At 37.5% G+C, this 14,174-nt stretch overlaps 2 protein-coding genes across 2 annotated transcripts in view; both read right to left on the bottom strand.

The window, feature by feature from the left end:
- LOC102218239 (protein FAM133-like) overlaps positions 1-3,952 on the bottom strand; it is a 4,091-nt gene extending 139 nt beyond the window's left edge. The window contains exons 1-9 of the mRNA XM_023346711.1: positions 3,774-3,952; positions 3,589-3,611; positions 1,343-1,409; positions 1,040-1,257; positions 871-951; positions 730-789; positions 484-645; positions 150-329; positions 5-53 (exon numbers count right to left, since the gene is read on the bottom strand). Of these exons, the coding sequence (XP_023202479.1) occupies positions 5-53; positions 150-329; positions 484-645; positions 730-789; positions 871-951; positions 1,040-1,257; positions 1,343-1,409; positions 3,589-3,611; positions 3,774-3,807 (874 nt within the window). The 5' untranslated portion in view covers positions 3,808-3,952. The remainder of the gene's footprint in view (positions 1-4; positions 54-149; positions 330-483; positions 646-729; positions 790-870; positions 952-1,039; positions 1,258-1,342; positions 1,410-3,588; positions 3,612-3,773) is intronic.
- Positions 3,953-5,278: 1,326 nt separating this feature from the next.
- mfsd8 (major facilitator superfamily domain containing 8) lies at positions 5,279-12,351 on the bottom strand. The gene is made up of 12 exons (XM_005814005.3): positions 11,961-12,351; positions 11,747-11,829; positions 8,985-9,028; positions 8,313-8,553; positions 8,082-8,195; positions 7,848-7,992; positions 7,381-7,439; positions 6,827-6,935; positions 6,578-6,712; positions 6,386-6,489; positions 6,085-6,299; positions 5,279-6,002 (listed from the first exon to the last, which is right to left on the bottom strand). The coding sequence occupies exons 1-12, from the start codon at positions 12,014-12,016 to the stop codon at positions 5,796-5,798; spliced, it is 1,512 nt and encodes a 503-aa protein (XP_005814062.1). The 5' UTR covers positions 12,017-12,351; the 3' UTR covers positions 5,279-5,795.
- Between the last annotated feature and the right edge of the window lie 1,823 nt (positions 12,352-14,174).

The following is a 14,174-nucleotide window of genomic DNA, read 5'->3' as shown; positions in this document are numbered from 1 at the left end:
GTACTTATTTTTATATTATCTACTATAAAAGGAGCGCTGAGGACGACAGAATCCTGTTTAAAAAATAAACATCACCACAAATTATTCATGTCCCTAAATCTGCATTTAAAGAATGTAACATTTTATTTTTCTCCTGAGAGACTCCCTACCTTTTGCTGCGCCCCCTTCACGTCCTCTTTATTCTCAGACGTTTTAACAGGAACACTTTTAGACTTCTCCTTCTCTGGAGTCTTCTTTTTGTCCTTTTTATCCGATTTGGGCTTTTGCTCCAATTTACGCTGCGCTATAAGAGCCGCTTTGGTCACAAAGGAACTCGCCATATCCAGTTCCTAAAGATAAGTAACATGAAAAGTAAAAAAAAAAAAAACTTGCATGAATGTGAAAGTTCGTTTCTGAAGCTTACGGAAACTTGTTCAAATTTTCATTCCTAAAATGGATTTAGCAGCTAAAATGCAAAGAGTTTACAGATACTTCAAGTTGTACCTCGAAATCGTGCGAGTCATTTTTGGCGTCTTCATCGTCGTCGCTGGATTCCAGTTCGCTGCTGCTGCTGTCGCTGTCTGTGTTTTTAGCTGCAGCCAAGTTCTTCTTCTTCTCGTCATCATTAACAGATTTACTCTCCTCTGATTCTTCTGCAGCGTCTCCCTGCGCAACAATAGAAACACGTTTGAAGGATTCAAGAACCAGAGTAATATTTTTCATGCCATGTTGTGTTGATGCTGTGCTCACCTCTTGAGGTTCTCCAGGATTTTGTTTCACCTTCTCCATTTGTTTTCTTTGCTTCCGTTTCTGTCGGACAGAAATAAAGGCAACGTCGCTTAGCGTTTCACCCCCTCGTTCACGGCTCACGCTGAAAAACTCGTCACTCACCTGTTTCTTAAGCCGCTTTTTCTCTGCTTTTTCTTTGCTCTTTTTAGTTTCTTGTAATAAACGGGCTTTTCGTTCAGAATCCTAACGCGGCAGAGCAGAAACACCCGATTCAAAGCAGATTCGAGGGATTTCATTGAACATTTCAAACACAGAGTAAAAGTGCACTCACGCTCTCCTTCGTCTGAACTTTATAAGACGGCGGGCTGGATTTGCCGCGAACTGAAGAGTAGTAATGTAGAGGGGGCCGATAAGTAGAGCTGGACGCTCCCGTACGGTTTTCACTTAATGTGTCGCAATCGAAATATTGATTAAAGCTGTGACGACGGTGAGCCCAACTGTCATAATCAACCACGTCATCCACATCTAGCTCTGCATCATATTCAATACCTGGGGGGAGCAAGAACGTTTCATTTACACACTAAAATACTGACGAATAAGACGGAAACATCTCTTTGCTCGTATATTCCCTTACCGAGAAGGCCACATGTTATTATCCTCTGCATTTGAGGCTGGTGACCAAATAAGCCCACAACTTTTTGCTAAATGACAGGAGAGAGAAGGACACACAGGTTAGGTCAACATCTAAAAATGTAAAACTTCTCGACAGTCAAACTAAATCCAGTTTTCAAGGCCGGCTGAAGCTCTGCCTCAGTCTGTATTTGTAAACATGATTCTGACGCTGAGCTTTCCAAGGTTTCACTTTCCATTATCCAGGAAAACCGAACTCAACAGATGAGCTCGTTTTATGGCGTGTGACTCACGAACCCAAGGAAGAAAGCAAACCTGGAATTCATGTGCCGACCATCTTTAAATTCACAGGAGAAACTAAATAAATCACTGCCACATGCAGGGGGAAAAAAGCCACAAATTATAGATTCATGTAGCTTTTCAGACGATGATCTAAGAGAAAACGATGTGATTTCAACAGTATTTCTAACTAGAAATATAGTACGGAAGACAATCAACATCAAAAATATTGCTCCAGAATTTTGGCATTACTTTAATCTGAAGAGTTTCTAATTTTAAATAACATTCCTATTATTTCAGTCTTCATTTATTCTTAATAGTCTATTGCCATTTTTTCTACACACAAATATAGGCATATTGATTTTTTTTAATTATCCCACTCAATTGCACATTTGATCCATGTATGCCATCTTTAACAAATATTTTCCCTGTGACATTTATAATGACTGTACAGGCTTTTACTCCTACTATTCAGTTTTTATATTTTTATTGCAGTTGAATGTACATGCTTACATAAACCGTTGACTTACCGCATGTACAGAAAAATTTTCCATACTGTAGGGAAAAGAATACATTAAATCTATTCTAAAAAAAAAAAAAAGCTGACTTCTCAACATCAATTATGTCAAACAGTCGTGAAAAGTAGCTTGAACAACAAAGTAACAGTAGAAACACAGTAATAATATCATTATCACTCTATGACTAATTCCTAATCAAGAGAACTATTTTTAACAGCAGAACAGGGATACTATTGTGTCCCTATAAAATGCATGATTATTGTTTGTTATCTAGGTCACACAAACCAATCTTTCAGCAAAACAATACATCAGAGATTGTGCTTACAAAGGCTTCTGCTGAAATATGTACACCAACAACAACCAGAAAGCAGCAACTACAAAACAATGCCAGCATATTTAAAAAAAAAAAAAATATGGAAGCAGCCAGTTGCGAACTCCAGCACCGAGTAAAGAAAAGACAACTTGCCAAGTTTTTTTACATAGTTACTCATCAGTTCTGGGGAAATGGTGACATTAGTTTATTTTTAGGAAGTAGTAGTAATCTTATGGGGAAAAAGAAAGGCCGTTTAATTTTTTAGGCTTATTTTTGTTCATCTATTGCATAAAACAACTATAGATACGCCTGCAAATAAGCCGGTTACCAAAATCAGATGACTAAGCTCAAGAATCCCACTATTTCAAAACAGTGAAGGCATCATTTTACGCAGCTACCATCTTGCACTGAAAAAGTTGTTGCTGAGTGAAAATTGCTCAACAGTAGTAATTTTCAGATTCATTTAAGTGTAATTAACTATTTTTTTTTTAAAAAAAGAAACAATTTTGACTACAAGTCAGCAGTTCATAAAGCCGTGTTTCTAACAAGTGATTAATGATAAAAATATTTTGAATGTTGCTTTTGAATCACAATACATATTAAGAGTTTTTAAACAGAAGTCTGAATAATCCAAAATAAATATTGGCACCTCAAATGTTTACAAAAACCACATCTACCATATTTCACCTCCCACCAATTTCTCTCTCAATACTTAAATATGCCAACATAAAGTAAGCTGGATTTTCCCCTCAAATGTAGTTTTGAATTAGCTAAAAAAAAAAAAAAAATGTATATATGAAGTGTTAAACTGCCTAAGCTGTGAATCGGTTTTGATTTTTTTTAATGCAAACTCAGATCAGAAGTGTTTAACTCGTAAAATACAAATAATGTAAAGAACAAAGAATCGATTTAGTCGCACTTTCCATTTATGTTTTAGGTTCAAAACAAATGACAGCTAAACTTAGGTATGATCAAAATAAGTAGGCGCATTTTGTCTTTTGAAAAAGTTTATAGGGATGAACACGAGGCCAGATTTTAGGTTCAATTGTTAACAGCAGCTGCAACTTTCAAGGCCGTTCGCTCAATGCAACACATTCCATTAACTTCAACTACGACCAAAACAATAAAAATATTACTTACGATCATATGAATGTCCGTAAACTCTGAAAAGCAGGAGAGACGATGCATTTTAACTGTTAGGTTTCAATGGTAAAGCCATTTATCTACATTTAAGTTAGGTGTTATTCCAATCTATTCGAGTCAACTAGCATGCTAGCTGCACTAGCCACCAACTTCTACACAAGTCCAAATGAGCATTTTCTTACCGGTTTCATCGTTAAATACCTGCATGTTTAGCATCACACGTCGGAGATCGACGCCTCATACACTTCTAATCAACTAATGAGCTTCTAAAAAAATATATATAGCAAGCGCCAATTTCAGCAGCTTCCAGCTTGAGCTGCGTTGTCGTCTCGGCGCTCTCTGAACTCTTCTCAGCATCCGGTGAGGAAGAAGAGGGAAGAGAAGCACGACGTCATGGATTCTGCCAATGGGCGTTTCGGTGGCGTTTCAGGATTCGGGTCGTTTGGCTCTACATCAGTCGGTTCTTTCGGATCCTGGGCGGTTCTAACGTTATATTTAATTTTTTGTATTTAATTATTACGTTTAATATTTAATTGATAAGACTGGATACACAGAGACCCGCTTCGGTTTTGTAAGTAACCACTACAACTTCACGTTTAGTAAGCGTAACACAAGTTTGTATTATTATATGTATTACAAATGTTAAAGCACACTTAAAAATGACCGGTAAGTGTCTGCCTGTTTTTCGTTGCTTTAAAATCCAAACAAGTAGGTTTGAGTCAGAGGTCTGTTCCTTTCCAAAACGAAACCGCAGATTAAATTGACTCTGTCACCACCGACCCATCATTTAAGGCATTGTTTACAGACGAAACTTATCATTCCGCCCCCTTCTGGTTATTTGAGTAATTACCACCTGTGTTTACCCCCTTTATTTTCCGCTTTACTCTAAACTTCAGTATTGTAGGCAAAACCGGACAAGTAGCAGTAGAATCTATTTCAGTATTGATCACGAAAAAAAACATCAAGTCTTACAAAAAGAAAACTAAAAGCAAAACAAGTAATGAGTGAAGTTTATTGCTTATTTAACTTTTTTCCAACACCTCACTAGTTACCTCACAAATGTCACACGATAAAGTACATCATTCTGTTATGGAGGCTGTTTGTTATTGTTGATTTATGAAAACTCATTAGTGAAGCCTGTGGAGATTTAAAGTGTTGTTTTTTATTATTATTTTGATCTCCTGAAACTTCTTTTGGGTTAATTTTGGTAGGCTATACTGGTTCATCCATGTTGCATGTTTTTCTTCTTTGTGGATAATGGCTCTTCCTATCATTTGGTGAATTCTCACAATTTTACAGGTGAATCAAATCCTTTCCAGACAGATAGAGGTCAGCTTCTCACGTGTACTTGATTATCTTTAGACTGGAGCATCAAGTTTTATTTTTTTCTTTTCTTAGGACCTTTAGACTACTTCATGCTATCAGGTTCTACTTAAGTGATTTCTTGATTGTTCTTCTGTGACAGTAATCCAGCCTTGGTTTGGTGCATGATATTAAGTTTAACCTTCTAAAAAAGGTTATTATCCACATTATTCTATGAGAAGTTGGAATATTTAACTGTTCTACTACTAACCAAACTTTGTGTTTGACTGATCAATGCCCTTAAGCAGTTTCCAAATACTAATAATCTTTGAATAAAATGTAAAACAGGTGACCATGGCATTATAATGAAGTAAAGCAGAGAAAGTTAATTTCAGAATAAAAACTTTATGCTTCATTCACTTCATTATCTCTGTACACACACACACACACACAGAAATCACTTTCTGAATAATTTAGGAATGAGAAAACTCCCATAGTTTCAAACAACTACGGGTAAAGCTATTCAGATAATTAGGGAAAATAACATCAGTATTTTTCTTGCAGTGCATTAATTTAAAGTGTTTCACTGGTAATTCTTAATATAAACTATGTAACCAATTTCTTGCAATCCTGAAACAGCAAAACATTATTATTTTGTTTGTTAACTTCTCTCGCAGTCCTTTAAAGTGAGTGAAAAGTCAGTTGCAGTTCCAGCAAAATAATCAATCAAAATCTCTTTGCCATTAAGGTTTAGGACTAAAACCCTGAGTTAAAAACTAGTAATTGATCAGTCCCCACATTTAAAATAAGAAGCAGCACAATGATTCTGTCACAGCAGAAAGTCTGGACAAATGTACCATTAGTAGCCATGTACTCCTGCTAGTTTCCGTGGTGAGAATCTGTTACTCCACGATCCTTCCGTGGCGAACAGAAAAGGCGATGAGTCTGTGGTAGGCTGAGAGGAGGAGGATGACGCCCAACACCACCATACCGCAGATGAGGCCGAAGGCCCAGCGAGGTCCCAGGAGGGTGTAGACGTGGGAGACGAAGATGGGGCCGAGTGTTCGCGCCCCGCTCCCAGAAGCGGTCAGCCAGCCCATGTACACACCCTGGAGACATGAAGACACACTGAGCCTCACTGAACGCATCATTACTACTTCAACTTATTGAAAACAAGCCTAAACTTTTCACCTGAGGTTTTGGTCCGAGGATTTTGGAATAAAGCGTGTAGGACATCACGTTGCAGGCCGGGTAGCCCACCCCAATGAGGAAGTCTGATGAGATGTACTGAGCGAGGTAAATAGCCGGGGTGGTCTGACACCAGGTCTGCTCGTAAGGGCAGCCTGTGGGCTCCACGGTGCCGTTGCCCTCAGACATTTGACTGACCAAAGAGTTGTTTTTCAGGTCTGCATTTTGGTGAAAGGAAGAAAAACTCAAGTTCAAATCCAGATTTGTTCCTCAATATTTCACCTAATGTTTTCCCACAGATTACCTGCCCACTGGATTTTAGGGAAATGATTTCCCCAGGGAAGCAGAATAATGAAGCCACAGAATATGATACCAAAACCTGCAAGCAACACGGGGCGATCCCCAAACCTGAAAGAATAGAAAGTAACTTCTTCATGACCCAAATTCAGTCAAACTAAAATATATCTTCTTTTTAGACATGCATTTTAGACATTACCTTGTAGCGGCTGCTTTTACCAAAAGAAACACCAGGATTGATTGAAATCCGATGCCGACCATAATAATACCGTTGTACAGAACGGCTTCTTTCCTCGTCCAGGCGAACATGTCCATGGACAGAGGAGTGGCAATTCTGGAGAAAAATAACAACCATTAGGACTTTCCTCCAACCCAGCAGGTGTGTGCTGTGTGTTTACCTGCGCAAGTATTTCAGGTAAACATTTCAGTATTTCAGTCCAATACTTACGTTTCAAACACAGCGAAGATGAACATGACGATGAAGAACAAAACGTTGGAGGTCACAACAGCCACCTGGTCGATGGCTTCCACAGATTCATCCAGGATATCAACTGTATCTGAACAAAGAAGAACACTTAAATAATTAAAAATAAAAGCAGAAGGCTACCATCCTGTAACAGACACTTTTTAAACTTATCTGGATTTTTTCCTTAACTCTATTACCTTGTGTACCAATCTAAGTTAAGCTGCAGGTTTTAATGGAATTATGATGCATTTAAAATCTTACATGTAATGGCTGTTTCCATACATTTAGAGACAGAGTTGGAACCCTTATTACTGGTAATCTCAGCTACCAGTATTTAAAAGCAACTTTAGAAAAGTTGCAGGATGTTGCAAAAAAAAAACTAACCAGTTCTTACTGTTTTTTAGCTGAAGGCAACAATCTCATTCCAGAAGATTCAATTATTCAGATCTCGTTGTATCAAATCCCATGCACATTTTTTTGTTCAAATCTTAAATAAAACAATAAAATAAGCAACAAAGACCTCTGACAACTAATACCTTCTGAGATGTAGTTGATAGATCTGATGTGCTTTCCATCTTCATTTACACAGTGCTCTCTGATGGCAAAAAGCATAAGAATATAAGAGCTTATAGATGAATAACAAGGTTGAAACTTGGACTGAACTGGTTGTTCAAGAAGGATAATAATCCCAACCCATAACAAAGCTGGTTATAGAATAGATGATGTAGTCTAACATTAAGCTTTTGGAAAATCCTGAGCTAAAATATATTGAGTGTGTTTTATGGACTATGCTTTTAGATCAGGAAATGAGTCAATTTAAAAAAAGAGCAGATCAAAATAATAAGACACTCTGCATGAGCTGACATGAGTGGAGCAAAGTCTATCAATTTTTAAACGGTTCACTGGAGAAAACAGTGATGTGATCTGAATTTGTTGTTCTCACATTTTGAAATAGCAACACACACATGAAATAAACAGGCACGCTGTGTATTAATAAACTGACTTGAGCACCAGCAGAACCAGCAGGATGTTGATGAGTCCGAAAACCGCAGCCAGTAAAGCCGGCGTGGTGTACATGTTGAGCTGCAGGTCTAGGAACTTCACCATGACGCCGTTTTCTCCGATGAAAGACAGGCATGCCTGCAAAGCTGAAGCCCACAAACACAGAGACGAACATGAACACGTCTTTCTTCTTCAGAGTTATTCTCCACACCCAGAGCAGCTCCGCATGAAGCACCTGGTCCAAGGATGAAGCCCAGAGCCTGACAGGCGCTCATGTTTGCCATGGCTCCAGTCCTTTCGTTCAGAGACGTAGCCCCAGCGACATACGACCTCACAACAGCAACATTACCTGAAGGCAACAAATCGAATATTACTGCGTATGAAATGGGGCAGAGACATCTCTATTTAACACCAGGTCAGATTTTCAGCGTTGTAGGAAACAGGAGCCAGAAGAACGGATTCCCACCTGCTCCGAAGCCAACAAATGCTCTGGACATGAGCATGTGGTACTTATTATTGGTTTTGGGCAGACACGCGTAGGCATAGTAGATATTGGCAGCCAGGTTGATGAAGATGGAGCACACCAGCGGCTCCCTGCGCGGCCGGTGATTAGACCACAGCCCAAACAGAGGTGAGGCCACCATCTGACCCAGACTGTAGGCTGCAACCATCCAACCCAGGAAGCTGGCGTCTGCACTGCTGTCGATCTGCAACACGAGACAACCAGGTCCAGGGATGAGACCGATTTACTAAAACACAACACAGTCTGACTCCACGTCAAGCAAGTAACTTCAAAAGTATGTGTTTAAAAAATAGAGTAACTAACCACAATTTACCTTTCAATTTATACTTAAATTTAGTTTCTTGACATAAAGTAAGCGATCTATCTTTATTTTGCCTGCTTTGTTGTAAATGGTGCCTCATATCTAAACGATGATTCTTCAAAAGGGAATTCAAATACAAAATATGCTATTTTTGGTCACAACAGATTTTCCAAGATGTTCTTTACTACTGCTTTCATTTCCCCTTTTTCATTTATTTGTGGTCACTGTGGTTTTATGCAGAAAGCGAACACTTTCTCTCAACCTTACCAAAAAAACACACTTCTACCAAACTAAAAATTGAAAGCAAGCCATACCTTCTGCAAATAGGGCCATAGTGATGTGATGACGATGGTGAAACCTGAGCAGAAACAAGAAACAGAAATGATCCACAAGCTGTCAATGAGGTTGAATATGGATTTGTCTGAAAGAACCACAAGAATGGAGACAGAAGTTAAAACTCTCAGCTGTTAGGGACAGAAACTAGTGATCAGGCCCACTGTCGGATGTAGTGATGGACTCAGACATGAATCGTCATAGATACATAAAGACAGTTAGAAAGTTGGCCTTCTATCAACTGAAGAACATTTCCAGGTTTAAAGAATTAATGTCCCAACAAGATCTTTCGAAACTCTTCCATGCATTGCTATTTAGTGGTATTGATTACTGCAATAGTGTCTTTACAAGTCTGCCATATAAAAAAAAAATACAGACAGCTGCAGCTGATTCAGAACACCGCTAATAGTTCTAAAGTCCTTATACTGGCAGCATTCAGGTTCTACGCTCCACAAATCTGGAACAAACTTCCAGAAAACAAAAGAACAGCTGAAACACAGAGTTCCTTTAAATCAAAGTTAGTAGCACAGCTGATTAGAGCTGCTTTTAATTAATAATAACTGGAACATCTGTATATTTGATGTATAGTTGATGATGGCGTTTGACAAACTAATGTTTTTTAGCCTTTATGTTTTCAGACAGAAAATATGTCAGCGTAATCAAACTATTTTTCTCCTCATACTTTCAGACTGAGAAAATCATAAAATCAGATTTAAGACTTTTTAAGACGTTGCAGGAACTCTGAAGATCAAACTGAACACATACATTTTCTGGGGGGTTAAATCATAAAATATACAACACTGGGGTTGGGAAACTTCATGCATGTTGAAATGCAAAACAAATGTTATTTCCTCCTGTGTTTACTTATCAGGCAAATGATAGCAAATGTTGCATTTTAAGTTGCTATAAAAAGTTTAACTTTATACCAACACATTTTTCTGCACAGCACCTGCAGTCCAGTTAATGATTAGAACTAAAACAACTTGTAAACAAAGTTAGTAGGTGTACCAAAAAATAATTGAAGGACGGTTTATAATTATCTTGCCGCAGTTGTTAAATATTGTCAAATATAGTGATTTGTTATAGATTAAAAGATCACTGCATAACACATTTGATAACTTAATGGTAGATGGATTGAATGGCATCCCAGGCAGATATTTAGTTGCTCACAAAGATTTTTTTCTTCAACTGGTCCAGCCTGATGGATGTGATGCTCTGGAGCTCTGGTATTTCTGGTTAAACTGGTTTTAACTGGAGGCACTGTTGCAACTGATCACCTTTAATTTATAGAGCCAGATCTAGGTACTGTTTGTGTTCCTTTATTTGTATTTATTGTATTTAATTATTTTACATTACAGTTAGTTATCTTCCAGTTTGGTTTGAAGGTGGAGTATTTTTGGTCAATCTCAGCTCTTTTAGTGGAAAATAAAGAACTTTGACCAATTCAACTTGGATAGTAAATGTAATTTATCTGATTAACAGTAATATGCCTAAAGCAAATTTAATATTCTGTCACTTTATAGTGGTTTAAAATGTAACTTTTGTTTTACATGGATCTCAAAAAACTGGCATTAAAAAGTTCCTAGAATTTCTTTCAAAATGTGAATCCATACAGATTTATTACACGCAGAGCGATGTATTTCAAGTGTTTATCTCTGGCAATTTTGATAAATATGATTTAAATCCAATGGAAATCCAATATTCAGTTTTTCAGGAATGTAGGATGATGCACAAGACCAATAAAACATAAAAGTCAGTCTGATAAAATGTATCTCCATGGACCAAAGCTGCAGAGACTGTAAAATAGCACTCATCCCCTCAATGTCAATGTTTAGAATATTGTATTGCTTTAACATTCAATTTGGAAGGATATTCCATGCAAATTCTGCATGCAAATAATATTTTGTGTCTTTGCAGTGAAGAAAGTGTATGAACTCGGAAAGATTGAGAACCTTTCTACATGAATAGCTGAATTAATGGTGTTACGGCACACACAATCTTGAGGAAGACTGCTAACATGACATCCATCAGACCTGGACAGCATCCACAAATACGGTGAGCTGCGTTGGGTTAAGAAACTGGTTGTTCAGAGTCCTGTATCCAAAATTATGAAAGTTAGTGGAAGAGAAAATGTGATCAAAATCCCCTAGCAGGATTGTGACGTGAACTCCTTTCAGGGACCGGATGGTTGCTCAGTGGTCTAAAGTCCTCTTTTCATAAGAAAGTAAATTCTGAACTTGAGTCCATGCTACGCCAACACTACTGATACCAGCTTTCAGACCCATGGTATCATTGTGCTTCATCTGCAAGTTGGCCAGAGCTAAACCCCACAGAATTTCCATACAGGACTGCAAAGACAGAGATGAGACTGTATTGTGAGAATGATGAGAGCTTTTTAGTAGTTCACATGTATGTGTTAAAAGCCCTTTGTTGCACTGGTTTAAAGAGTAATCTGGTTATTTCCAGAACAGGAACTTTAGCTTTTCAACTGAACTACTGAAATACGTTATCTTTTTGATTATCTTCTTGTATTGAGATCCACTTGCATAGTTCTGTAAAAATGTTTTGCTCCTTTTTGTTAATTTTCCATCCCTTTATCACCAAACCTCTTTCAACAGGGAGACTTCGTATTTACTTTATCCAGCACATTTGTCACCAGTTTTCAGATCAGTCGTCTTGTTGAACTAGACAGACAAGGTGTGTCCATACAAAAGGGGACAAAAGTCATGGCAGTCCTCCTCACCTACACTGCTGAGAAACATTGTGAAGTACATGACCCGGATGGACCTCCACCGGCCTCTGTAGTCCTCATCTTGGGAGTCATCACTGCATACAGACAGGAACAACGATTTGTGGTTTAAATTTATTTAATACAGTTATGATACAAACACATTTTAAATCTGGCTTCACGCATTCTTGGTGGTAAAAATTCACCCTGTGAACTAGTCTGCACTCACCTGCTTGCATCGTCCCGGAGCAACGGAGTGGTGTCGTCTGGGTCAAGATGTGACATTTTAACTAATTCAGTAATCTAGAGGAAGTCCCGATGGTGTCCTAAGTCGCCATGTAGACGAGGGTCAGTGAACTAGCCGGGGCTCACAGTAGACTGCTCTTCCGGAAAGCTTCTAGCAGCTAGCTACACTTGCAGGTAACCCCAGGCGCACAAAATAACACGTCAGCTGCAGACATTAATAAGCTTAACAAATACTTCACATATTGTTGAGAAGAGGCATTTCTAACAGCTGTTAAAGCCCATAAAAAGCAGCACGTAACACAAAACCTGACCGAACTGGACTATGATACCATGGCAGCGCATCTTAATTTAGGTCCAGTAAACAAACTATAACGTCCGGTTACATCTTACAAAATAAGACGCAAAATATAAACTTTATTGAATTTTATTTTAAATGCAGCATTTATAAGTTATTTAAACAGTTAAATATCCATTTAAATGAATATACTGAATAACCTGCTTATGTTTGAATTTTAATTTCTTTGTCTTTAACAAGTGTCTGCTTTTGTTTTGAAACCAACACTACGTTACGCTTGTGTCATTTCCGCTGAAATACTTTTAACTTGTCGCAGCTCGCTCACGTGAGGACGCGAACACGAACTTTGCGGTCTGTCCCAGCTGACAGTTTTGTGTCAAGTTCAAAGGTGAAGCACCAGATTTCACAGCAGAAACCTCGAAGGAGTCCGCGGTTATACTACCAAGCCTAATGTGAAGAACAAAACAGTGCAGCAGTTCAATATATGTGCATTTAATTAGATTTCAGCTGTTCAAAATATTGTTTAAGAATCCGAGAGATTTGTACACTGACATTAAACTCTTACGTAACATTAATAACATTATACCTGGATTGAGGATGGCTTAAAAATACATAATTTTCCTCTTTATTTTTATATCAACAGGAGGAAAACTGGTGCTAAACATGTTGATTGTAGAAAAAAAAAGTTCTCTATGTGAAACGTGTAAATTATTAAGAGTGTGAAAAAAAAGGGGGGGGAAAAGTGTGTGAGTGCATACACTCACACACTTAGATGGTTCGGATCATTATCAATTTTAATATCATACAAAAATAAGATGAACCTAAAAGCAAAATGCAGTTTTCAAACGATCATTTATGAAAACAAATCATGGCTTATACTTATTAGTGACTCTAAGGTCAATTTAGTAACAATTTTATTGAGTAAAAAACAGCAACAAACAAGATTAAACAACGATTAATTCTATTTATATGATGTGCTTACAGGAATGAACGTTCAAAATATATTATCTAAACTGATAAAATATCAAGGTTTTCTCAGAAGTTCACCATTTTCTCAGGAGTTTAAAGAAACACAAGTTATGAGACCTAGAAATATTGTAAATGGGAGAATTTGGGAGACAGAAGAATTTAAATTGCCCAAACATTTAAAACATACATTTCTTCAGCATCAGAAAATCACTTAAACTGAAGAACCATAATGTGTTATGATGGTCAGGATCTTGTTGTGCCAACACCTGATGAACTGAACTGGATCTCTGAAGCTGTTCTTTTTTCAAGCTTGGCTGATGCAGGGATCAACTTTGTCACAACAGGTATTCAAACCATTCTGTGGTTTTGTTGAATGTTTAAATGTTCTCCCTACTTTGGACCGCTCCAGAAACATAAACAAAGCAAGTAACCTGGTCTTGATCGAAGTTACAGCTGATTCCAAGAGCACCAGAAATAAGAAGGAAAAGCAAAATAAAACTTTCTAGGAAATTTGTGCTGACTTTAGAATAATTTCTGTTAAGATAATCATTCATTTAATACAGTGTTGGTCAAATTAATTCTGACTCTAACGGGTCAGGGATAAAGAGCCATCACCAGTCCTCAATCAGCCAATAAAAAGCAGACTTGACTAAATGTGTATCTTGTGTTTATCCTATGTGACGTGAATTCTTTTTATTTTATTTTCTGTCATGTTCTTTAGAGATAATATATAAGATATATAAGATGGAGAAAAAGAATGTAAACAATATCATTGTAGATAAAATGCAATCTCCAGGCTGAAGTTGTTTATCCTCTAACTTTTACAACACGTTATGATTCTACTGAGTAAATACACAAGTTTAACATAATAATCACCATTTAAAGTCTTTTAATCCTAAATCATTTGAAAAAACTATTTAAATTCCTAAATTA

This window comes from Xiphophorus maculatus, chromosome 14, assembly GCF_002775205.1.
Source record: "Xiphophorus maculatus strain JP 163 A chromosome 14, X_maculatus-5.0-male, whole genome shotgun sequence".
NCBI lineage: Eukaryota > Metazoa > Chordata > Actinopteri > Cyprinodontiformes > Poeciliidae > Xiphophorus > Xiphophorus maculatus.
The sequence above is the reverse complement of the archived record's forward strand: the minus strand, read 5'-3'. Positions and strand labels throughout refer to the sequence as shown.

Excerpts from the sequence above, each read along its gene's own strand:
- mfsd8 (XM_005814005.3), bottom strand. The coding sequence starts at position 12,016 with ATGTCACATCTTGACCCAGACGACACCACTCCGTTGCTCCGGGACGAT. Across the intron at positions 7,440-7,847 it reads CTGGTTCTGCTGGTGCTCAA|AGAGCACTGTGTAAATGAAG; the intron begins GTCAGTTTATTA and ends TTTTGCCATCAG. Across the intron at positions 6,003-6,084 it reads TCCTCGGACCAAAACCTCAG|GGTGTGTACATGGGCTGGCT; the intron begins GTGAAAAGTTTA and ends TCATGTCTCCAG.